At 36.6% G+C, this 26,596-nt stretch overlaps 1 protein-coding gene across 29 annotated transcripts; it reads left to right on the top strand.

Annotated features, from left to right (window-relative positions):
* Positions 751 to 25,900, top strand: LOC109724675. Of its 29 annotated transcripts, none has more exons than XM_020253574.1 (4): positions 1,933 to 2,142; positions 2,554 to 3,748; positions 24,364 to 24,493; positions 25,514 to 25,900. In XM_020253574.1, exons 2-4 carry the CDS (start codon positions 3,710 to 3,712, stop codon positions 25,633 to 25,635), a joined length of 291 nt encoding a protein of 96 aa, XP_020109163.1. In that variant the 5' UTR covers positions 1,933 to 2,142; positions 2,554 to 3,709; the 3' UTR covers positions 25,636 to 25,900. The 29 variants fall into 29 exon arrangements, 11 of the variants coding, with proteins under 11 accessions (XP_020109163.1, XP_020109162.1, XP_020109165.1 ...); XM_020253573.1 differs by having other exon boundaries at positions 2,213 to 3,748; XM_020253569.1 differs by lacking the exons at positions 1,933 to 2,142; positions 2,554 to 3,748 and adding exons at positions 17,250 to 19,482; positions 19,670 to 19,823 and having other exon boundaries at positions 24,395 to 24,493.

Here is a 26,596-nt window from a genome sequence, read left to right as displayed (position 1 = left end):
TTTTGATTTAAAAAATCTCTCTCAAAAAGTTTTAATTCATTCATATTTGTCTCTCCGTTGGATTCACTTTTAGTTTTCTAACGGTGGATTTGTAAAATAATTATTTTATTCTTACAAATTTATCTTTATAAAAAGTTATATTTTTTTTTTCTTTCCTTGCCTTCGTCACGGTACGTGTAGTGTATTTTATTTTTGCTCCGACCAAGGGTCTTGCCTTCGCTGTTGCTGTCGCCGTAAATTTTACTATCACTATGGTTAAAGAGAAGGGAGTTAGAAAGAAAATATAAATTATATATATATATATATATATATAAAATTAGACCGGAATACTATCAATAGCACTAAGCTATTGATGCTATTAATTTTTTAGCCTTTGAATTGAGAAATGTGTTGTTAGGATGATATGGGCCCCTTAGGGTTGAGTGAGTTGTTAGTTGAATAGTATAATCTGATGGGTAAAAATTATCAAGGGTTAAATTTAACGGTAGAAAATTCGATAGTACTAAATCCTTGGTACTATCCCTTGGTACTATCGATAGTATTTCAGCCGGACTATATATATATATATATTAAAAAATTAATTTATCTTTTAATTAATTATGATTAGTTATTTTTTAATTCATGATTGTCGAAATTTTTGATAGGATAATAGGATTTTTGAAGGAGTCCTATATAATTATCCCTTTTTATAAATATATCTTATCTTTTATTTTATTTGTAAAAAATTTAATTGGCCTGCGACAAAAGCGATGCTGTGTAACTGCTACATAGAAGAGACCGCCTCCTCTCACTTTCTTTATGGAATCCAATAAAGAAAGAAGCTCTCTCTAGAATCTTCGCCTCTGCCATTATCTTCTGCATCTTCGTTCCCCCCACTCAAACTCTCTTTCTCTGCTGCTGCTTCTTCTTCTTCTCCGATCCACATACACTCATGCACATCGCATCCACAACAATGGGAGACGATGATGATCGCGATATGGCGTATTGCACTGATTCAGTGGGTAAATCTCGAAGCTTAAACCCTTGTCCTTCTTCTTCTTCTCATGAAGCTCTTTGGATCCCACTTCGAAGGGGCTATAATGGCGAGGAAGAGCTTGGATGGCATTTGTTGCAACCGCTGTAGCCATTTGTAGCCCTAGGAAGTGAGCGACCAAAGGGAGCGACCAAAGGGGAATTTGAGCCTCCTCTTAGATGGTGCTTGTTTTTCGAAAATATATTCCGGAAAATAATTTTCTCGCTAGATTAGTATTTTTTTTTTTTTTTCGTATGTTTGGTTCTTCAAAAAAGTATATATATTTTTTTCAAAAAAATATGTTTTTGAGAAAAGTAATGCTTTCGTTTTCAAAATTTTTGTTCAAAAAATAATAATTAAGAATTTTTTTTTTGTCTTTTAACNAATTATATATATATATATATATATATATATATATATATATATATATATATATAAAACTAGACCGGAATACTATTAATAGCACTAAGCTATTGATGCTATTAATTTTTTAGCCTTTGAATTGAGAAATGTGTTGTTAGGATGATATGGGTCCCTTAAGGTTGAGTGAGTTGTTGGTTGAATAGTATAATCTGATGGGTAAAAATTATCAAGGGTTAAATTTAACGGTAGAAAATTCGATAGTACTAAATCCTTGGTACTATCCCTTGGTACTATCGATAGTATTCCAGCCGGACTATATATATATATATATTAAAAAATTAATTTATCTTTTAATTAATTATGATTAGTTATTTTTTAATTCATGATTGTCGAAATTTTTGATAGGATAATAGGATTTTTGAAGGAGTCCTATATAATTATCCCTTTTTATAAATATATCTTATCTTTTATTTTATTTGTAAAAAATTTAATTGGCTTGCGACAAAAGCGATGCTGTGTAACTGCTACATAGAAGAGACCGCCTCCACTCTGTTCACTTTCTTTATGGAATCCAATAAAGAAAGAAGCTCTCTCTAGAATCTTCGCCTCTACCATTATCTTCTGCATCTTCGTTCCCCCCACCCAAACTCTCTTTCTCTGCTGCTTCTTCTTCTTCTTCTCCGATCCACACACACTCATGCACATCGCATCCACAACAATGGGGGGCGATGATGATCGCGATATGGCGTATTGCACTGATTCAGTGGGTAAATCTCGAAGCTTAAACCCTTGCCCTTCTTCTTCTTCTCATGAATCTCTTTGGATCCCACTTCGAAGGGGCTATAATGGCGAGGAAGAGCTTGGATGGCATTTGTTGCAACCGCTGTAGCCATTTGTAGCCCTAGGAAGTGAGCCACCAAAGGCGAATCTGAGCGTCCCTCTCCCCCCCAGTCATTATCTCCTCTTAGATGGTGTTTGTTTTTCGAAAAAATATTCCGGAAAATAATTTTCTCGCTAGATTAGTATTTTTTTTTTTTTCGTATGTTTGGTTCTTCAAAAAAGTATATATATATTTTTCAAAAAAATATGTTCTTGAGAAAAGTAATGCTTTCGTTTTCAAAATTTTTGTTCAAAAAATAATAATTAAGAATTTTTTTTTGGTCTTTTAACATTGAAAGGTGACAAGGGGCGTGTAAACCCTTGGGTGGAGAGAGCATAAGGATTTTCATCAAACTTTTGGGTCTACGAGTAGCGTTGTTCTTGTTAATTTGTTAGCTTGTCTAGAATTACAAAGATTCTTTCAAATCAAGGGTTTTGCTTGACCGTGTTATTTTCATTTGATCACTAGTTTCTGATGGTGTATGTTAGTTAATTCGTGAATAATTCGCGAATAAATTATTCGCGAATTTTTGAAAAAAATGAATAAAACATCCCTATTCGTATTTTTTCCGAAAATTCAGAAAAAAATATCATATCACTCGATCAAAAAGTTTTGCCCTAACTTCTCACCCCTGCCGCCCTGCCACCGACCCTAGTCCCCATCCCTTCCCCTCCCAATCTTCCCTTTCGGCCGCTCGCCGAATGCCATCGGAAGCCCCCGCGGGGCCACATCGAAGATCGGGTTCTTCACTCTTCAGAAATCGAAACCCTCCTCGTCGCCTCTTCTCTCCAACGATGGATCAGTAATCGGGTGGTTCTTTACAAGAAATTTTTATGCTTTAGTTTCTCTCTCTCTTTCCTTTATTTCATCTTCTCTTAATTACTGATTGTATGGTTTTGAGTAACAACATCATTGTGAATATGCATTTATTAAGATTCATTACTTCTTTTTTATCTTTAATCTCTACAGCATACATGAAATAATAATTTTCCCCTTTCATCGTTTCGGTGAGTTTTATATATATGTATATAGAGAGAGAGGGAGAGAATTAAAGAGGGTTATAATCTCTTCTATTACATTCTAGTTACTTTTTTTTTTTTTTTTGGCTAATAGCATAAATCTTGAGAGAAAAAAACTTAGTTTAATAGCCGAATTTTTTATCCCGAATTTTTAATTGGTGAACGTGTAATATCCGTATAAATCATGTATTCGAATAATTGATGAATCTGTTTTTTAGCTGTATTTTTCAACGAATTTTTATTTAAAAATTAGAAGACGAATTTTATCCGGGTTATACCCGTACCGAATTTTTTGCCGAATCCGAATTAACTAACTATCATCTTCTGCATCTTCGTTTCCCCACTCAAAACTCTCTTTCTCTGCTGCTGCTGCTTCTTCTTCTTCTTCTCCGATCCACACACTCATGCATATCACATCCACAACAATGGGAGGCGATGATGATCGCGATATGGCGTATTGCACTGATTCAGTGGGTAAATCTCGAAGCTTAAACCCTTCTCTTCTTCTCATGAAGCTCTTTGGATCCCACTTCGAAGGGGCTATAATGGCGAGGAAGAGCTTGGATGGCATTTGTTGCAACCGCTATAGCCATTTGTAGCCCTAGGAAGTGAGCGACCAAAGGCGAATCTGAGCCTCCCTCTCCCCCCCAGTCATTATCTCCTCTTAGATGGTGTTTGTTTTTCGAAAAAATATTCCGGAAAATAATTTTCTTGCTAGATTAGTATTTTTTTTTCCGTATGTTTGGTTCTTCAAAAAAGTTTTTTTTTTTCAAAAAAAATATGTTTTTGAGAAAAGTAATGCTTTCGTTTTCAAAATTTTTGTTCAAAAAATAATAATTAAGAAAAAAATAATTTTGTTTTTTAATATTGAAAGGTGAAAAGGGGCGTGTAAACCCTTGGATAGAGAGAGCTTAAGATTTTTCATCAAACTTTTGGGTCTACGAGTAGCGTTGTTCTTGTTAATTTGTTAGCTTGTCTAGAAGTACAAAGATTCTTTCAAATCAAGGGTTTTGTTTGACCGTGTTATTTTCACTTGATCACTAGTTTCTGATGGTGTATATCCTCCAATATGTCGACAAATAGTGCTTAATGCTCAACTTATCACTTTTGTTGGTTGTGGATCATAGTTTTAAAGGAAAGCCTCGATTGGGGGGTAGGGAGGATAGGGGACAACATCGCTATGAAGTGAAATTCACGATTTAAGCCTATCTTTTGAGGGTTTGTATACAAGGTTATGGCATTTTAGATAGGTTATATAATTATTTGATTATTGGAATATAGTGTTGTGGTTGATATATTGAATGGTATTTCAATTACATATGCAAGTGAGTGTTTTAGATATGGTTTCTAAAACTTGAGGAAATTCAGAGTTTTGTAAGGTTCTATATGCATTCTTATTCAATAATTAATGCAAGGTACTTATATTGAATATCTGCCGTAACTCTTCTTATTACTTCCAGGTAAAACTAAACAGGAGGGCAAAGTAGAAGGCCCCGAAAATTGAGTGAAAGGGATGGCGTTATAAGGCCCTCTCGAATGTTCAAGTCTCTCTCTCTGTCTCTCTGTCTCTCTCTCTCTCTATCTATCTATCTATCTGTGTGTGTGTGTGTGTGTGTGTGTGTGTGTGTGTGTTTTGTTCTTCTCATGTGCTGGAGGGGTATGAACTCCGTAAGGTTGGCTGGTTTACATGCATGAGAAATTGTGCCATAGCATGCACCTGCGCCATTGTTCCTCAGCCTCCTGTATGAGGTTGAGAGTTGATGGATGCAAGGCGCATGAATGTACGGATACACTGGGTGAAGGGAATAACTTTTTCTTCAACAAATATGAGGCTAATGGCTGAAGTTTCGGGTATCTAATAGTCAGCTTGGAAATTCGAGGACCAAATGGAAACTTGAGTGAAAGTTTTGGGGGCTAATAGTGCAATTTACCTAAAAAAAGAGGTGTAATGCTTTTCGAATGGCAGACAAATGCATCTTGGCAAGGACTTGCTTTCTCTGCTTCACACTATTAGGGGTGTCAACGAGCTGAACACGAGCGAGCTGGGGTCAGCTCGAACACGAGCTGGCTCGTTAAAAATTCAGCTCGTGTTCGGCTCGTGTTCGGCTCATGTTCGGCTCGGTATTTAGCTCGCTCGAGCTCGACTCGAAATTAATTGAGCTGAGCTTGAAGAGAAAAAAAACTCAATTGATTTCAAGCCAAGCTTGAGTATTGCTGGGCTCGCTTGAATAGGCTCGAAAAGCTCGAATATATATATATATATATATATATATATATATATATATATATATTAAAAGTATTTATAAATATATAATTATATATTATGTATTTTAATTATATGTATATAGAGTTTAGGTTATTGGGCATATTTGTTGACCCGCAAAACCAAACCAGCAAAACCTTGCTTTAATTACTCCCTCTCCCTCTCTTTCACTTGCTCGCCCAGTCACTTCCCCTAAATTACTTTTCTTAATATTATAATACCGTATTCATGCATTTATTTTATATGTTGAACTATTAGACATATTTTTGTATCAAATTTAGATATTGTTTTACAAAAATTAAATTATAGATTGTATGATGTTAAGAATTTCAAGTGGCTCGTTTAGGGCTCGAGCTCGCTCGATTTGAAGTTACGCTCTCTCCAGCAAGGCCCGAATTAATTTCAAGGTGAGCTTGAGCCTAAGTTTAGGCTTGAAATTAATTTTAAGCCAAGCTTGAGCTGAGATAAGCTCGCTAAAGCTCGGCTCGTTTACACCCCTGTCTAGAGGCCTTAAAAGTTAAATGTCAGCAGTTAAATTCTAAGGCCTCTAGGCTTGCTTTTAGATTTCAAGACTTCCCCTCTCTCTCTCTCGCTCTCTCTCTCTCTCTCATTCTCATTGTGTGTGTGTGATGCTTTTTTCTTCTCTTGGGTGCTAGAAGGTTATGAAGTTACGCAAGCTTGGCTGGTATATGTGCATGAGAAATTGTGCATCATTAAGCACCTGCATCATTGTGCCTTTGTCTCCTGGATGAGATTGAGAGCCGATGGATGCTTGGTGCGTGAATGTTTGGATGCACCTGGTGCAGGCAATAAATTTTCCTCTAGCAAAAGATGAGGCTAATGACTGAAAATAATGTGCTAATGAGTGAAAATAATGTACCAAAATTTTCGGATATCTAGTATCCAACATGAAATTTGAGGACCAAAATGAAACTTGGCTAAAAGTTTGGGGACTAGTGGTGCAATTTATCCAACAGAACAAGCCTGTAATTCTTTGGGTGTGGTAGACAAGTGCATCTGGGCAGGGATTTGCTTTCCCTGCTTCAAACCTTCCTTATTTCTACCAGGAGCTCTGCGGAATTGTTGCTTCTTGTGTAGCTGATGGTTCTTTGTTGAGTGGTGGGTGATTTATGCCCCTCGTAATGTGGTTTGAACTTGTGTTTTTTTGTTTCTAAACCCTTTTTCTTTCTTCTGCTGCTGCTGCTGCTGCTCCTCCTCCTCCTCCTCTCTGTGAGTGCATGCATATTCTTCTTCTTCTTCTTCTTCTTCTTCTTCTGCTGCTGCTGCTGCTCTCTGTGAATGCGTACTTCTTCTGCTGCTCTCTGTGAATGCATACAGCTGCTCTCTGTGAATGCAGACAAACTTTTGCATCTATAAGCAGGTGATGATGATCGCAATAGCCATTGGTTTGTATCCAAGCAATTGGAGCTGGTGATGGCATATCACTGATTGATGGGTGATCTCTAAACTAAACTCTTTTTTCTCGTTGTGCTCATTCCTGATCCCAAATTAAATGGATTATGACGGCAATAAGCTTGGATGGCTTCAGTGCAACCGCTGCAGTCATAGTCCTCGAAGGATTTGAGCAAGAGGAGAGGAAAAGGAGAGGGAGATCTCTTCATGTGATGGATCAAAGGCGAATCTGAGCCTACCTTTGTTCAATCCCTCCCAATTCTCTTTAATCTGTTTTATTTGTGGAATTTCTCCATTTTTGTTAATCGTTGTTTGAGGTTCTTTTTGCTATTTGATCTCCCAAAGAGGGTTATGGTTTTTTTTTTTTTTTTTTTTTTTAGCTAGACAGCCGTAAGGTTTACAAACTTTCATTTAGGCCAATATACATAAAACTGTCAAAACATAAATATAAATAGGGAAAACTTCAAATACCGCCCCTGTAGTTTCACACTTTCTCACTTTAGTACCCTGTGGTTTCATTTTTATCTTTTCATTATTAATTCCACTAATTTTTTCGTTAAATTAGTGACAAAGTTAAAACTAAAGGGTACTAAAGTGAATATTCGATAAATCTAGGTGGGGTATCTGAAGTTTTTTTTGTATATAATTTAACGAAATATTAACGGAAAAGCTGACGAAAAGATAAAAATGAAACCACAGGACACTAACTTGATACACTTTAAACCACATTGTACAAAAGTGAGAAAGTGCGGAACCACAGGGGTGGTATTTGAAGTTTACCCATATAAATATGATTAATCTTATCCTAACTCTTTACTCTAGCGGTAGTGCTTGTTAAATTTTTTAATTATTTTCTCACGACCTAAAGACTATTACTTATCAAATTATTGAAAATTCAAGGAATTTTGTTTGTTTCGGTTTTTTCCAGTCAATTAATGAAACTAAGCTGAACCAAATTTCTAGTAAAATTAATCAAATTAATGGCAATGAGTTAGTTTTGTTTGGTAAATCAGTTTAGACTGAATGGTGCTCACAGCTAGCTAGTTTGACTCTTCTCATATTTAGAGGACTCTATATTGAAGGTTGTAATGGCAAGGCAGCTTGGATGGCATGAGTGCACTTGCCGGGTATTGCAACCGCTGCATCCATTTGCCACTGGAACTGGTTTGATTTGGACATGTCAACAGAGGGAGGGAGAGAGTGAAATTTGTACAAATGGTAAAGGAAGGTAAATGTGAGACTATCGTCCTTGAGTCTCAGGCTATTTTCATCGCTACTCTTCTTATTGGAGTTTCTATTTTTTTAATATCTGTGAAATTAGATTTTATTTTTAAGATTTCGTTTGGATGAGTGTTTGGTTTTGGTCTAGGGATGCTGTTCAGTATAATTTTTTTCTTTAATCTATGCCGTCTTTTTTCACTAACTTTATTCCTTTGTAAGCTTCTGACACTAAGAAATTTTTTTTTGATTGGCTGACCCCTTAGGATACTGACTGTTTTTAACTTCAAGAAATTTTCCCTGATTTGCTATATTATTGCTGTGGGACTTTCTTTATACTAGTAAGATCAGTTATTCTGTCAAAGGGGGAAGATTAGCGCAAGTTGAATCCATGTTCTGCCAATGATATTATCTATGTTCTTTTTATTGGTTCACTCTATTTTTTTTAAAATAGTTATATTAACAAAGTTAATTTGTTTCAGTCTATTGGTTTTGGATTTGTTTTTTTTGGTTTTTCAAGTCAAGGAACTTTATGATGTTTGATTTTTTTTTAAAACAACAAAACTGTTCAATTTCAGTTGTCATGATAGATATGTTGTTAGTTGGCAAATGTGGTTTCTTTTTCTTACTTTTTTAAGTGAGTCGAATCTACTCCTTGACATCCCTCTTAGAAATGAAATTCATTTAATCCATTGTTCGAAAGGAGTTTATTTTGATCTGGGATTAAGGGATTTTTATGCTGTGTGTTTTCCGTTTTTATTCTTAAAACACCGGCAAGTAGGAGTTAGAACAAACTGGGTAATAAGTCTGAGTTTTGCTTGATTTTAATTTTGATTGTTGCCTCAAACTTGATACTAATTGTATTTGAGTACATCTTTGGATTATTGATATGGCCAAAGATACTGTGTGGAAATATAGAGGTGCACACTCCCATAGCTGGAATTATTTTGAATATGATATAATAACTATTGTAGTTCCATTCTCTCTGCTTTGTAAGAGACCCTCAATATGTTTGTTCTATATATTTTACTGGACGATTCCTTATTATTGTGGTACATGAGAAGGTTGTTATCTAATGTGATTTTAACTATCTAGTTAGATTTATAGTTTCAAAAACTAGTATATTTTTTATATTAGCATTTCTGTTTCTAATAAAAAAGAAGTGTATAAAAGTATGGTTTTAGCTAAATATAAAATTTTTTGAAACTTTTGACTTTAGGGTTTGTTCATTTCACTTGTATATAGCATTCTAGGAATATCGTGCATTTAAAACTCAAATAATATTCTAGAAAAATTAGAAGTTGTCTTATAATTTAAATGCTTATTCAGGGCAGATCCGGGGGTGGATCAATTTTTTTAGAGTATCCTGCCTTGAATTACTATGGATCATTTTGAATCGGCTATCCTACCTTTTGAAATTTTGATTTTACTACCCGACCTTTCGATTTGTTTGATTTGAGTCAGATAACCACACTTTGACTTCAAAATTTGAATGCGTCGTTCTTCTCATTGATGCAAGTAATTAGCTCAAATCAAACAAATTGAAAGGTTGGGTAGTTAAAGTTGGAAAGAAAGTTGGAAAGTTGACTCAAAATGGTCCGTAGTTCAGAAGTTCTATACGTTTTTACCATTCCTTTATTGTCCCCCACATATTGGGTCATAAAATTCCGCTCGTTTACTGCCCGGAATCCATTTATTGTCCCCCACTTATTGCCCCATTCGGGGCAGATTGGCGCTGGAGCTCCACCAATCCGGATCCATTTGCATCCCTACTCCTAATACAAGGTATTGTATATATGTTGGGAATCTAGAATGACCCCACCGCCTCACCAATATCTCGTACTACTTCGCAAATTGAGTTCCACGGTGACGATTTGACTGTCTTGAATAGATAGTATGGAGGATTTCTGGAATGTCACAAAATGTGAAACGAATGGCCCGTTTCTATAAAGTGGAGCATTTCTATAAAGTGGAGCATTTCTATAAAGTGGAGCATACTTTTTCTCACTTGTAGAGGCATGGCAAATGTTGGATGGTCTGTTTTCTGCAGACAACCATTTGCATCCTGCTATCAGAAATGAGTGGCTGACTAAGCTTGTCACTTTTGGCATCAGCATCGAAGTTGCAATATTGCAAAGGTATAGGGACTATCCATACATTTTATCCTTTACTAACCTTGTACCTTTAATCCTGAGAGATTGCGATATGCTGTGGCTTTCCTTTAATGGGAGATGACCTGAAATTCTCTCTCTCTCTCTCTCTCTCTCAGCTTTCAATTGCTCTCTCCTCTTAATTACTTTCTGTTCCTGCCCTTCTTCCCTGTGCTGTTCCGTCCTTGCTTTCATGCTACCCACACTGTCGTTCCTTCGGGCCGTTGATTCCTCTCTGTATATACATACATATATACATACTTGCATGCGTACATATATATATGTACATATATGTACACATATGCGTTCACACAAACACTCAGAAAGGAGACGATGGTGAGCAGCAAGTCCATTACATGACAGAATAGTAGGTAATTTCAAGCTGAATACCATTTCTTCTCTTTGAGCTCTTTTCAGCTCTGTTATGGAATGTAAGGATATTACTATGGATACCTCAGAATGTTAATATATGGAAGGCAGTTTGGATGGTGTTTGGACAACAGCCGCAGCTATTCGTCACTAGGAGGGACCTGGTCTGGACGAGAGGGGAGGCCAATTTGCCTTCCCTCTTGTTTCACTTCTTTTTTTCTTTTTTGATTTTTCGGATTTGCCATTTGCATTATATTCAACCACTTTAGACATCATTGTCTTATTATATGCTTCTGCTTCTGGATAAATTTTGTTCTCTTTTTCCTTTCTCTTCGAGGCTATGATGATTTGGCCCACCTACAGGGATATTTACCTGATTTGGGATGCAGACTTGTTAATTTAGATCCTTGCTCCTCTGTATTTGAGTTGGATTTTACATTTGGATTTTTGAATCTTCTCCGTATGCTCTGCTATTTCCTCGTCTCCTGATGTTCTAGTATATTTGGCATGGCAATTTCTGGTTGGTCTGTCTTTTGTCAGGCAACCATTTGCAGCCACTCTTTAGACTGGCTAAGAGAGAGAGAGAGAGATATATATATGCGATATATCGTTTCCTGTACTTGGTGTATAAGTACATCTCATTCATCTATAGTCCTTCTCATAGAGAAGGTACTGCAATTCTGATGCCTGATAAATGAACAAAGCAGGTAGCTTGCTACCTTTCTCTCAAAAAAGAAAAAAAAATATCATGTCTGATAAATGGGCCAATCTGAGCCTTTTTTTCTTTCCCTTTATGTCCAGAAGATTTGAATTGAAGGATATATCATTTGCTTTCCCTTCTTTTTGATATTTAGAGGAGTTTTTTGGATTTTATGTTTTGGGCTTTTCTTGTAACAGAGGAGTGGTTTTTGATGTAAAGCTCTTGCCATCTTGCGATTTCTGTTTTGGGATTTCCTCCCCCCTTTTTGTCTTCCTTTTCCTTTTTTTTTTTTTTGCCTCATTTTTGACTATTTCTGCTGGATACCTGTTTTCTCTTTTTCTTTCTCATTGAGGGTATGATGATATTGGCCTGCCCAAAGGGTGATTACCTGATTTGGATGAAGACTCATTGATATAAATCCCGGAGATCAGATTTGGGGTTCAGAGTTTGGCGTTTTAGTGTTTTACCTTATGAACGGCAATTTTCTACTCTCTACTGAGTGGTTCAGCAAATTATGGCTGGCCTTCTTCCTACAAGGCAACCATTTGCAGCCACCTTTCAGGCTAGCAGAGATGAGGAATTGTGGAACAACAAGAAATTATTGCTTGCACCTGGTGTATCTGTATATCTGTTCATAACATATCTATCTTTCCTCCATTGTACAGAGAAAAACTCTCTATTTTGGTATTTCGATTGGTCTTTTTGTAGTGTTTCTTTTTGGGCTTTTCTTTTTGGGCTTTTTGGGAAAGGAGACTCAGCCTAGTGTGAGCTGTTTAGCAATGAGCTAAACTGACAGCCCTATATTTGGAGAAATTAGTGCCTAGACCTGGTCCACCACGTTGGGTGTGAAATGTGTCACATTGAAATTTCTTAAGCTTTTGGGAGGGGAAGATGGAAGGTTGAAAGGGCTGCCTCACCTTTCCTCCTGAGAACAGCAATCCGTGGATCCTATCTCCACTGTAAGTTCATTTTATGGCCCATTCTTTTGTTGCCTCTAGATACCCCTTCTTCTTTCTTGCTTTCACTTTGAGGCAATGATGATTTTGGTCTGCCTGAAAGGGTACTGTGCTTATTTTGTCATGCGGAATTTCTAGTTCTCGGATTTAAGGTTTGGGGTCTAGGGTTTGGATTTTGATGCTTTATTTGTACACACTACTCATTTCTCTCCATTTGCTACAGTTCTAATTTGTTGGCAAGGCAAATTTTGGGTGGTTCATTTCTTCTTTGGCAACCATTGCACCCACTTTTAGGCTGATAGAGTTGGAGAGACGTATAAATAAATGTATGTATGTACTAAGAACCCCTCAACAATTGGCCTTTTTGAAATATGCCCTTCAAGAATTTGTAAATGGTTGTTCAAGTAAAGACAGTTTATTGTCTAGAAGATGGCCCTAACTCTAATTATATTGTTGTCATCTGCTTCAAAGTTGACGAGCTTAAGCAGTCATCATGTCTTGTTGATGGGCCATTCTGATAATTCTCTAAACGTAGTTGTGTATAACAAGAAATCTATTTTTTCATGAACTGACATAGGGGCGAGCGTGGAACTGAATACACTCTGAAACCAAATCAAGCCAACTGGTGACTGGCGTATTAAATTGGCCTTTTCCATATCTCATTTTGAATAAGACAAAACACACATCTTCTCATTTTTGCAGCTTTCTGAAAAAAAAATTCTTTTGCTTCCTCTGCTCGGTTGCGACCTTTTCTGACCTCAATAACTGTTAATTAATAAAGTTTACCCATATTATTCTAATTTTGAATTAGTTTGGATCATAATCACTCTTCGCTACCTTTTCTAGTATATATATTTTGGAAGTCTGCACATATTATGTAAGTATCGGTGCATGTACATACATAGATATGCAAGTTGAGGAGGTGATGATGATTGTGAACTTCATTCTCTATTAAGGTTGTAATGGCATGGCAGCTTGGTTGGCGCGATCACATCTGTTGCCGCCATTCAAACTTAGGAGGGTTTGATTTGGACAAGTGCAGAGGGCAGGCTAGAGAGATATATCTCTGATCAATAAAACGCGAATATGAGTTCCCTGCACAATCTCATCCAATCTCCTGCTTTGTTTTCTACTATATAACATTACTATTTTGATAATTTCTGGCATTGGGAGGGTTTGTATTTTAATTCGATCCTGTTCGACTAGTGGTTTGGGCTTTGGTACTGAGATGTTGGAAATAAGGTTTCTTACTATTTGTCTTCATTTTTTTGTACTTGTGTTCTTTTTTGAGCTTTTAATGCTGTTTAATGTTGGTATTTTTTTCTAAAAGTTCATCTGCTTTTGTCAATCTATTGGAGTATGTTTATTTATGTTGATATCTAAATTATATTTATTTAGCTGATATCTTGTAATACTTTCGTTTTCTGCAAAATCTTTTCATATTCTACTTGTTCCTGCATATGTCTTATTTCATGTTTAGTGGTTGCCATGATATTATTAAGATAAAAAAAAAGATTATGTTATTTAATTTTGAGATTTTTTGGTTAAAATGTATTAAGTCCCCTCATTTATGAGAAATTATTGCCTGCACTCTGTGCACATATTGCCCATGGGAGAGGAGAAATGATTACTTGCACAATTCCATGCGTGAGTTATGGTCCAATCCACTTGGCAGAATGGATTAAAAGAGGATGAATGCTTTTTTTTATCTTTTTTTGGTAAAAATGTATGGAATCTTGTACTGCATCACACTGGCATTCCCCAAGTCATTGTGTTATATGGAAACTCTGGAAAATCTTGTAGGTGTGATGGCTCTCCACAGTGTGAGCACCACAACTCAGTCTGAGTGCTGTTCATATAACCATTGCACTGGAGACTCTCTTGTTTTACAGATATTGCTCCTACCAAAGTGGTCCTTTTTCTTTTTACCAATGTTGCGGCTACCAAAGTGGTCCGTTTTTTTTTTTTTTCACTTTGTAGGGCTATTTCTAGGGATGAAATGGGTCGGATAATAAATAACATGAGTTTTACAATGTGTCAATATTTCTTCAGGTTTGATTCTGAAGTGGTGTATCTGCGCTATCATTCGGATTTGGAAATGGATAAGGGAGTTTTTTTTCAAAAATGTTTCCTGTCTTTGTATGTTTATTTCATGGCTCTTCATTCCTTACCTTTCATTGCTACTTCTGCAAGATTTATTCTCTTTTCTTTTCTTTTCTTTTTGAGGCGGTGATGATTTTGGCCCACCAAGAGGGGTTTTTTAGTTCAATAGTCTTCTCCTAAAATTTTATTCTAAAAATAGATCTATTAAATTTTTATTTATTAATATGGTCCTATAAAAGCGGTAAATGGTTCACCGCTTTTAAAAGCGGTGAACCATTCACCGCTTTCTTTCATTTTCTCACTTTTTTTTATATTTCTACGATGGTAAAAGCGGTGAATGGTTCACCGCTTTTATTCTTTTTCTACCCCTAATGAGGAGTTATAAATGCGGTAAATCATTCACCGCATTTAGAAGTCTATTTTTATAATTATTTTTTTTAAGAAATTATTTTTATAATTATAAAATTGATAGGATTACTTATAAAAAAAATTCTACCCAATTTGTGACACAGAGTCAATTTAGATCCCCATATTCTGATTTGTGGGCTCTGGGTTTGGAGTTTTTGAGCTTTATATTGGAGCACTGTTATTTTCTTGTGTCTACTGAGTGGGTAATGCAAATTTGGCTGGTCTGTTAATCTGTTTCTTAGCAGGCAACCATTTGCAGCCATTCTTTAGGCTGAAGAGATGGTGACTATGAGTAACAGAACTACCAATAAAATTATTGCATGCACCTGGTGTATCTGTACGTCTGCATGTTGTCCGCTCATTCACCCTCCACTTTATGGAGAAAATACTGATATTTTCATATCTGGCAGTTGGGCCAAACTGAGCCTTATCTTTAATTATTATTATCTCGGCTTGATTGACGAATTTATAATTCGTTTTGCTTCTTTTTAAGTATTTGAAGAAGTGTTTTTTGAGGTGTTTTCTTTGACGTTTCTCTTGTAAAAAGATTTTAATTATTATTATCTCGGCTTGATTGACGAATTTATAATTCGTTTTGCTTCTTTTTAAGTATTTGAAGAAGTGTTTTTTGAGGTGTTTTCTTTGACGTTTCTCTTGTAAAAAGATTTTAATTATTATTATCTCGGCTTGATTGACGAATTTATAATTCGTTTTGCTTCTTTTTAAGTATTTGAAGAAGTGTTTTTTGAGGTGTTTTCTTTGACGTTTCTCTTGTAAAAAGATTTTAATTATTATTATCTCGGCTTGATTGACGAATTTATAATTCGTTTTGCTTCTTTTTAAGTATTTGAAGAAGTGTTTTTTGAGGTGTTTTCTTTGACGTTTCTCTTGTAAAAAGATTTTAATTATTATTATCTCGGCTTGATTGACGAATTTATAATTCGTTTTGCTTCTTTTTAAGTATTTGAAGAAGTGTTTTTTGAGGTGTTTTCTTTGATGTTTCTCTTGTAAAAAGAGAAGGGTGGTTAAGCGTAACACAAGCTGAATATAAGTTGTTTGAAAGCAAACGACTCAATTGACAGCCCTACATTTGGAGAAATTATTGCCTCGGCCAAGTTATTGGGGTTTTCTGTGTCTGGAATGTAAACTTACTACCTTTCATCTTGGGCTTGGGTTGGGGTTTTGGATTTGCAATTTGACCCATTATTTTTGCATATTTCTCTTTCTTATAATATGCTGAAGTTGTTGCATGGTTGGCAAGACGCTTCTTTGCAGACTACCATTTAAAATTTGCGCATTGTTAGGCTGGTGGGAGATGCATGTATGTAAGGTGATTTGTATTGTTTTGGTGCATAGCTCCATGCAATACCTTGTTGCTATCAATTGTTTATAAGCTTGGGAAGCCAAATATTCTCCTCGAAGGATATTTTCGTAAAAATGTGTGAACATGTCCCTGTCTATGTGAAATTATTGCTTGCACCAGTTGCATCCATATATACATCTGTTCACCATTCGTGGGGTTGGAGAAATTGTTTCCTCGACCCTTCTCCCTTTCAGATCCCATATTGAAGCTTATGATGGCTGGCAGCTTTGGATGGCATTAGTGCACCCGCTGCAGCTGTTTGCCTACAGGAGGGGCTTCATTGTGGCGGAGAGGATATATATATATATATGTAGAACTAGGGTACTATACTATTAATAGCACTAAGTCATTGTTGCTATTAGGTTTTTGGCCCTTGGATGAAGGGATGTGCGGTTAGGATAATAGCGGTCCTATGGTTGAGTGGGTGGGTTGATTGAAGATTTAATGGACTAAAGGGTGCATATGAAATTATCCCTATTTATTTGACCAAACAAAGATGAATTTGATGTCCCTTCCACCATCCTCTTCCTTTTCTTTCAATTATTTTTATCTGTTGACATTTCCACTTTTATTAAACAATTCTGCAGCTGCTTTCTACTTTTCCTTCTTTCTTTCTTTTCCCAGACAGCTGCTTTATCTTGTTAGGCTGAGGGTTTTGTGTTTTGTAGCTGGCATATTAATTCTTAGCTTCTTTTATTACTTGTTTTCCTTAAATCCTTGTATCTATTGATTTGTTGTAAATTTTCTTGAGGGTCTTACTCAAAATTTTCAAATTTACCCTAAACTTACCAAAGTATCCTTTTAAAACCAACCCATTGTAAACCCTAGAGGAAATGGGGATATATGAATGAATTTTTTGAAATCAATAAGGGTATGTTGGTCCTCCAGGGGTAAATAAAGTTTTTTGAAGTTTTGAAGAACATTGTAGATATTTTAATATATGTTATTAAACTTGATTTCCAATATAAAAAATAAAAAATTCATTCATATATCCCCATTTCCTCTAGGGGATATATGAATGAATTTTTTGAAATCAATAAGGGTATGTTGGTCCTCCAGGGGTAAATAAAGTTTTTTGAAGTTTTGAAGAACATTGTAGATATTTTAATATATGTTATTAAACTTGATTTCCAATATAAAAAATAAAAAATAAAGCAAGAATTTGGAAAAGAACTATGCAATATGGATGTAGATATGGTTTAGCTACTCTGCTGATTTGTGTTCGATCCATTTTCACCCCTAGCACATTCTCAGCTTGTTTCCGAAAGTAGTCAATTGTGTTAACTTGATTGCAGCCCTACTCTTGGAAGATTATTGGCTGGATCTGCAGGGACCATGCTAATCTTCTCTGTATTGTTCCAATTTATCAGATGTCTCTGAAGCGATGTGTGCAGTTTGACTGATTTTGTTGGATTTCAAAACTTCGCAACATCTTTTCCTTTTTTCTATTAAAAAAAATAAAAAACTTAAGCATATGGCTCAGTGCTTCCTGCGCTAGGGACGGTCGGTAATCTGGGTTCAAGGTTTGTGGTTCACAGTCTGCAGCTTTGGTATGGTTTTTGTACAAGCTGCTATTTCCTCCTGTTGAGGGGCAAGGCAAATTTGGTTGGTCTGTGTTTTAGCAAGCAACCATTTGCAGCCACTCTTCAGGCCAGGAGAGATGGAAAAATTCAGATTTGGAAGCTTGGTTGGACGGATATTATGCAACCCATTTGCTTCCCTAACTTCATAGCATTGCTCAAAAAGAAATTCTAAAGGCAGCTCCTCTGCTTTTGATGCATTAAAATGGACCCAGACAACATTTGAGCGACACACTGAAAATCCTCGAGTTTTTGTGAGGGAAGGATGGAAGGTTTGAACAGCTTCCCTACCTCTTGTTATTAACAGCCTGTGGTTATCATTGCTGTTATAAGTGCATTGTTGAGCCCTTCTTACTTCCTTCTTCGCTTCTTATCTTTTCCTTTTTGAAAGGCAATGATGTTTTTGGCCTACTTAAAGGCCAAAATGGAAATAATGGTCGGATTTCAGGAACTACATATGAAGTTAACCCTAGAACCTTTGACAAGTTAATTGTCGATTTTCAAATTTTGGATACATTTTCATTTTTGAGGGTTTTGTGCTATTGAACGGCTTATTTTTGTTTCTGCCTCAGGTTGGAGGTGATGGATTGATTAAGCTCTCTTGCTTGCCCCTTCTTGTGTATAACGTATATGTATAAATGTATGTAAGTTGACATAATGTCCACAACAGGGAGGCAATGATGATTGATGACACCATACTATCTCGAAGGTCATGATGGCAAGGCAGCTTGTATGGCATGAGTGCAACTGCTGCAGCCCTTTGCCCTTATGAAGAGTTTTACTTGAACAAGAAGTGTGGGAGATAGAGAGAAAGTGAGAGAGAGAGAGAGAGAGGAGATTTGTTTATTTGATCAATCAGTGGTGAATCTGAGCCTCCCTTCCTCCAATCTCATTGTATCTCCATCTGTGTTTCTAGTTCTTGGCCCACCCAAAAAGACAGTACCCTAACTTGGGGATGCAGGCTTGCTGGTTTAGTTCTCGAAATCAGGATTTGGGGTGTTCAGCTTTAATGCTTTATTTGGGTAAATTGCACTATTGGTACCTGAACTTACGTGAATTTTCAGTTGGTCTTGACTCTCGAGAGCTTAATCTGTTGTAGTTGGATATGCTTAGCTTTGAAACTGAATAGGAAGGCATTAAATCTGTTGCAGTTGGTCTCAATCTCGAGAGTTTAATCTGTCGAAGTTTCCACTTTTATAAACCATTCTGTAGCTTCTTGTGCTACTTGATCTTTATTCCTTTTTTTCCAGATAACCTTTTGATGTTGGTAGTGTGAGGGTTTTGTGTTTTGTGAGAGGCATACTTCCTGGTTTTCTTCTTTTATTGCTTGTTTCCCTTGAATCTTTGTATGAGTTCCTTATTGATTTATTTTACACTTTTTCAAGATATGTTACATATTTATAGTACAATTATGTTATATCAAGTTTTAGTTTTATTCTGTAGCTTTTTATTCAAATATGATTTCCAACTTTAGAATCCACATATCTTCTGTTTCCATATTCAGGAGAAGGGGGAAAAACAAAAGAATTTGGAAAAGAAATATGGAATATAGGTGCAGATATGATTTATCTACTTTGCTGATTTGTATCCGTTTTCACTCCTATCTCATGCTCAGCTTATTTCTTAAAGCAGCCAATGTAATCAACTCAATTGAGCTTCAAGCTACACACAAGCTGTTTGCAAGAGTAAGTTAATTTGGCAGCCCTACTCTTTGAGAAATTATTGGCTGGATTTGGTCCACCATGTCAGGCATGATTTAGAAGCATTACATAAAGGGTGCGTTTGGTTCGGTTATCCTTGCAGGATTACATGCAATCCTGTCAGGATTACTGCATTTGGTTCATTCAATATGTAATCTATTTGGTATTTCAGCATAACAAAAGGTGTAAGATTACACCGAAAATATTACCGAAGGGGGGAGGGGGGGGGTGCGTATATTGGATTACTGAAGGCGAGTATTGTTGCACGCTGCTCTCTCTCTCTCTCGCACGAACACCTATCCTCTTCTACTACTTCGTCCTCCCAGGTAATCTTTGTGATCTCCTTCCCTCCATTCGCCATTTTCGCATACATATTTAATCACTTCTCTCTCGCTAAAACTCATTGTTTTCGAACTGAAGTTAGATCCGATTTGGAGGTACTTTTTTCCTTTTTTTGTCGATTTAGGGAGTGTTTATGCTTCTTTTTCACATATTGTTTACAGATGTGTTGCAAACTTCGTTAGATCTGAAGCCATGTCTTGTTTCCTTTAGTTGCAATCTCTCTCTAGGAGATGCTTCACAGGCACTTCGGTATTTTTTATTCTTATTAATCTAGTTTTGGATCTCTTTTTTTTTTATCTCCCTTTTCCTGGATCTGATTTGGAAATGTTAGGGAAAAACTTTTATATTTTTTATGCCCTAACATGTTCATTATGAGTAGCAAGTTATGTGTTGCGTGGATGAAAGTTTGAAGGCCTCCTCACAAACTTTCCTCAAAGCAATCATATCTACTTTGTATGTTCATTATAAGTAGGGGTGAAACCAGTCTAATTAACTGGACCGGTTTGGACAAAATATGAACAGGTTGCAAAACCACCAGTTTTTTGGTTTCAACCGGTATGGCAAACTGGTTAGCCTGTTTGGCATTGACAGTGTTGACGGTGGTGTCTAAGAGTGAGCAGGTGGCGAATAAGATTTAAGTGAGAGAGAGAGATGGTTTGGTGGGGGAGCCACCAGAGGAGAAGGGGCGCGTCGAAGGAGGAGATGTGATAAAGGTTGGTGATCTTGAAACCCTAGATTGGTAGGGGCTTTGCTTTTGAACTAGAAGGACCAAAGAAAAGTGAATTGGAACAACTTTAGATGTTTATGAACCAAACTGGTTCGGATGGGTTAACTGTTTTTCTGATTTTTATTTATTTATTTATTTTTTACTTTGTGGAGAAAAAATGCAAAACATAACCGAACCAGAAAATCTGGTTTTTGGAATTCTGTGTACTGGAATCAAACATGTGTTGGGAAGAAAGAAAAAAGAAACTTTGGTTCAGTTATGCTTTCGGCTTCTTCGATTCCCATGAACACCCCTAATTATAAGGACGTGCTTCCCTCTTTGCCCCTTCTGCTGATGGGTACCTTTTACTTCTCTTTTCTATTCTATTCAAGGCAATGATGATTTTGGCCTGAGCAAAGGATATTTTCCTAATTTTATGGTGCGGAATTGCTTAGTCATTCATATCAATCTTCGGTTTATGTTTTGGGGTTTAGGGTTTTGGGTTTTGACACTTTGTGTGCTCACTTCTCTTTTCTCGTCATCTAAGGCATTAATATGTTGGCAAGGCAAATTTCGGCTGGTCTTCTACGTAATCAACAATTTGCAACCACTTTTAGGCCAATGAAGATGAAAAGAATGGTGACAACTAAAAATAGTTTGTTGGTTCAGAAGATTGCCCTGTACTTTTTTATAGCATTGTCATTTACTTCAATATTGAGGAGTTTAAGCAATCGTTACGCTTGATTGATGGGCCAATATCTGAGCCATCCTCACCTGTCTCTTATAGCCAGTTGAGTATGACAAGAATTTTACCTTTTACTATGTATTAAGTTGGCCTTTTTCTTTATGCCATTTGAATAAAAGGTTTACCTTTTCTTAGTTTTACAACTTTTTGGCACCTTTTTTTCTTTTTTTCACCCCTTGATTGCGACCTTTGCAGGCCTAAATGTGTTTAAAGATTACAAGTTTAGCACACAAAGTTCACTTGTTAAAATTTTGTGTAACAAACCACATTTTGTGTTTCTTGCTGCAGTTTGGCAGGCAATGATTTGAGTGTAGTCACTCTTTACCGCTCCTTGTATATTATCGATGGTTGGATGGGTAGATAGATAAATTGATTATGTGTGTGTGTGTGTGTGTGTGTGTGTGTGTGTGCGTGTTTGTTTTTGTTTGCATGCATGCAAGACGGACCTATTGTGTGTGTGTGTGTGTGTGCGTGTTTGTTTTTGTGTGTGTGCGTGTGCGCGCGTGTGTGTATGTCCCTACATATGCATAGGTACACACACACGTTAAGAAAATGGTGACTGTAATGGCAAGGTAGCTTGGATGGGTCAGTGTGACTGCTGCAGCCATTCATCATTAAGTGTTTGATTTGAATGGGCGGAGAGGGGAGTGATCTATGTGATCAATCAAAGGGCGAATCTGAGCTATCTTCGCAATCTCATCCTCTCTTCAGCAATGTGATCAACTCTATAGAGTTACTATAATATTAATAACTGCCAATTATAAACTTAACATGTAACTTGTTTTGATCGGAGCTTTGGACTTCACATTTCTTTGTAATACCTTTCCCTTTGACTTTTGCAGTATTTTCCTTAATGGAGCTTCTAATGCAAACTAAATGTGTTTCATTGTTGTAAAAGATCCATTTGCTTGCGGCAGTGTAGTGGACTGTGAGTACCTCTGTTCATGATTAAATCGTGTGCATTGACTTGATCTGTGCGTGTCATCCTTGTGCAGGGGCCATGCTAATCTTCTCTATATCATTCCATTTTATCAGATATCTCCAAAGAGATGTATGCATTTGTTTTGGATTCAATGCTTTTCACAAAATATTTTCCTTTTTTTCACTTATGTATATGGATATGGATCGTAAGCGCTAACCAACTATCCAAAAAGCAAGCCCTAATAGGAAGGGCATATCCATCGCACTTAAGGGCTCAACTATAGCGCTCACCGGCTTCGACTTGACTTGCATCACCTGGATGTTATGTCTATTGTTGGGCCTCTTGCTGTTAGGTGTATTGCGGATTGCAGTCTCCCTCAACTTGTTGGGCTTATCCAACTCAACTTATTAGTCTTTTGGGCATATTATCATGGGATAGGAAATTGGACTTATTTTAGCTAATAATAAATAGCCAATAATTTATAGTTTAGTTGTTATCATGATGGTTTTTGAAGGCACTTGTTTCTATAATCTAATAGAAATTTATTTCAAGAAATCTATCTTTTTTAGTTATTTTAATGTAAAAATGTATGGAGTCCCTCACAACTATGAGAAATTATTGCCTGCACCCTGTAGATCCGAATATCCATATTATTCTTATGGTGTGGAGAGGAGAAAGTATTGCCTGCACCATGTCGTGGGCTGTGGTAGTGTATTCTTCCCATTGGAGTGATTTCAAGAGAATTAGAGAGATGGATTTGCTTCCTTTGCTCTCTCTATCATCACTCCCATGGCCGGTGATTCTTCTTTTGGAATCTCGAGTCCTTTCTCTTATTCTTTCCTCTTCTTGTTTTCTTTGTCTTTCATCTTGCCTTTCTTTGCTGGTTCTGCTGTATTCTCTTTTTCTTTCTCGTAGAAGCTTTGGCACGCCCAGAAGGATGTTACGTGATTTGGACTGCAGGTTTGTTAATGCAGATCCTGGAATCTGGATTTCGTACTTTGTTTCAGGGTTTGGAGTTTTGGTGCACGTTTTGTATATGCTGCTATTTTCTCCTGTGTATTGAGGGGCAAGGCAAATTTCGGTTGGTCTGTGTTTAGCAGGCAACCGTTTGCAGCCACTCTTCAGGCCTGGAGAGATAGCAAGTCGCAAAACTGTGAAAAATTGCTGCCTACACCCTGGTGCATATGTAAGTCTCTGCATTGCCTATCCGTATGTTCATCTTATGGAGGAAATTCTGGATTTCTCGTCCTATTGACGGGGTAATCTGAATCTTCACGTTTTATTTCTCTACACTGCCTCATTGAAGAATTCATAATTTGTTTTCTGTATTTTCATGCTATACTTTGAGATGAAGAATTCATAATTCGTTTTCTGTATTTTCATATACTATACTTTGAGGAGTCCTGTTCTCTTAGCACCCGTTTGGTTCGGGGTTAAGGGGTGGAATAACCCCTTAACCCCGAAGTTATTCCCAAACACCCAATTTGGAGGGTTGGGTTAGCTAACCCCACCCCACTCCACTACTCCAACCAAACAAAACACTGTTTTATCCACTATCCTTCTTATCCCATCTACTCCAACCAAATACTATTTTACCTATACCTAGACTATACCCAATTCTCAACCAAACACAAAATTACTCTAACCCCACCTTAACCCTGAATTTAACTCTATTCCTGGAATAACAAGTTTTTACTCAACCCCGAACCAAACGGTGGCTTAGGGGCTTTTTCTACCAAGAGTGTGGCGGAGCCCAACAGAAGCTGATCACGACTTTTGTTGACCATTAAGCCATGCTGTCTGAGAAATTATTGCCTAGTCCTTGTCCACCATGTTGGATCTGATAGGATGTACAATGTTTACGCTGAAGGATTCTTAAGCTTAATGCCATTTTAAGAGCATTGTTATGCTTTTGCTAATTTCTTTGCTGCTGCCGCTGCTATCGCTGCTGGATACCCTTTCTTTTTTCTCTCTTTGAGGCAATGATGATTTTGGTCCACTGTAGAAAGGTTTGCTTTGACAATTTTGCCTTGCAAGCTTGAGTTTTGATATCTGATTAGCGTATGAGGTTTAGGGTTTTGGATTTTCGAAGTTTTCTCTGTTCATACTGCTCTTTTCTCTCCATGCGCTATGGTTCTAAAATTTTGGCAGGGCAATTTTTGGCTGGTCTGTTGCCTCTCAGGCAACCATTTGCCCCTGCTTTTAGGTCCAATAGAGATGGAGAGACACAAAGTTAAGGGCCAACTGCACCGGAGCTACCTGAAGCTCTGCCCATCTGCAGGTATTTATTGAAACTTTGGAAAATTTTATGTTCGGCATCCTAATTACTTGATTGTTTCCAATGAATCAAGGAGATTTCCTGTTTGGAGCAATGGCTATTAGTTCGATGATCAAGAAACAAAGGGGAGTTTTCTTGTTTGAAAATAAAGTTGTTAATATAATATATTTGAATGTTTGGGTGCTAGGTATGAAAATTTCAAGTTTAGATGGCAATTTGCAGAAATGGTAAATATTCTTGTGGTTTCTGTGCAAGGTAGCTGAAGTTTAGACAGTCTTTTCTGCACTTATCCCCAAAACAAGTGGTAGCAGGTTAAAGTTCGGGTGGTTCTGGTGCTTTTATCCCTAGCATTAAATTGTCATGCTTGATAGATGGATCAATCTGAGCCTCCATTTTCCCTTCAAAATCAAGTTAGCTAAATTGAGAGCAGTACTCTGCGTGTGAAATTGTCCTTATTATTTTAGTTTTTTTTCCCATGTAAAATATAATTTTTTCTGTTTTGCAATTTTTCACCTTTTTCAGTTTTTGCATCTTCATTCTCATTGTGAGATTTTCTGACTCGAATACCTATTCATCAACAAATTCGGGGTATGTCACTTACATTTGTATGGATTTTCCGGGAATGAACTCTCTTTCAGTGTTTGCAACAGTTAATCTGTCTCTTTTCCCTGCATCTTGTCTATGTTTGCTTGCGTTTATGCATATATGTGTATAGGCAAAATTATACTTGGGCCCTCGAACTGTAAGGTGGGTGACACTTTTGTCCTCATATTTTAATTTATTGAAATTTTTTGCTCGAACTCTATAAATTGTTGCAATCAAGCTTTATAGTCCCATTTAAGTAGCTGGATGATGATGTCATGTTGATATAGTACTTAGTAATTTCTACATCACCAACCGCATTACTTCCATTTGTCTATGTGTATGTACATTCGTACATACGTATATTTGTACATATAAATGTATATTTACATCTACAGATGTGACGATGATTAATGAACTCAACAGTTATGTAGTTTACAGTGGCAAAGGCAGCTACGATGGTGCCCTTCGAGCAGTCTGATTTGGATGTGACGAAGGGATGCGAGAAATCAGCTGCAAGGGATCAGCTTATTTCATCATTCAATGGCGGAAGTGAGCCGTGATCTAATACTGAAGAAAGGAAAAGGAGTCTATGCTTTTGTTTTGTGCTATGTACTTGTATTGACAGACTGCTCAAGGATTTTGCGAACTTTCTTTGTTATTATCGGTTGGTCTGCAATCTTTTAATTGTTTCTACCAGATCCTTACATTTCGGTTCTTGTTGCAAGCTCTGTATCCAAAATTGTAAATAGCCTCTCAGTTTCAAGCATTGTATCTTCAATTAGTAGTTTGGTTGCAAATTTTGCTGGGTTATTTGTAACTCTTTATGTAAGGATGGATGGGTATAAGAGGGCACTTACTGGAATGGACTGGTTTGGGTCAAAAGATCTAGGCTTAGTTTCATTATATCATCATACTGTATTTTAGGTTTTTTTTTTTTTTAAAAAAAAATTCCTATCTTGAGTTATTATTGTTTTCAAAAATATTATTAAAACTGGTTGAAAGTTGCAGCAGGAATGTTCAGTGTGTTTTGATAAGAAAAAGAAAATATTTAAAAAGTAGCAGAAAAAAATTAAAAAGAAAATTGATGGAAGTTCACAATGAATTTATTATAAAAGATGTTTAGTTGTCACTGTCTAATCAGCACTTCTTAATAGAATCATTTCTCTCTCCCAGCAAAGTAGAAGTATAAGAGAGAAATATAGGGACCCTATCTCATGACAATCTAAATATATATTTTGCATTCCCCATAAAATTTTGTAAAATAATAATTTTTGAATGCTCCAGAAATAGGGCGAGAAGAGCAAACAGAAAAAGACCAGTATCGGAGGAGAGAAAAAAGCTTGGCGAAAGAAAGACATAGGAGAAGAAGAGAGAGAGAGGCACAAATAAGGTAAAGAGGAGAAGAGAGAGAGGTTGATACGATCCTACCGTATCAATAGGGATAAACGATCACTTCGAGGGGATCGAGCCTCCAGAGAATTAAGAAATTGAGAGGTAGGGACAAGATATGAGGGAAAAGAG

Source organism: Ananas comosus, linkage group 19 (assembly GCF_001540865.1).
Source record: "Ananas comosus cultivar F153 linkage group 19, ASM154086v1, whole genome shotgun sequence".
NCBI classification, from domain to species: Eukaryota; Viridiplantae; Streptophyta; class Magnoliopsida; order Poales; family Bromeliaceae; genus Ananas; species Ananas comosus.
The sequence above is the reverse complement of the archived record's forward strand: the minus strand, read 5'-3'. Positions and strand labels throughout refer to the sequence as shown.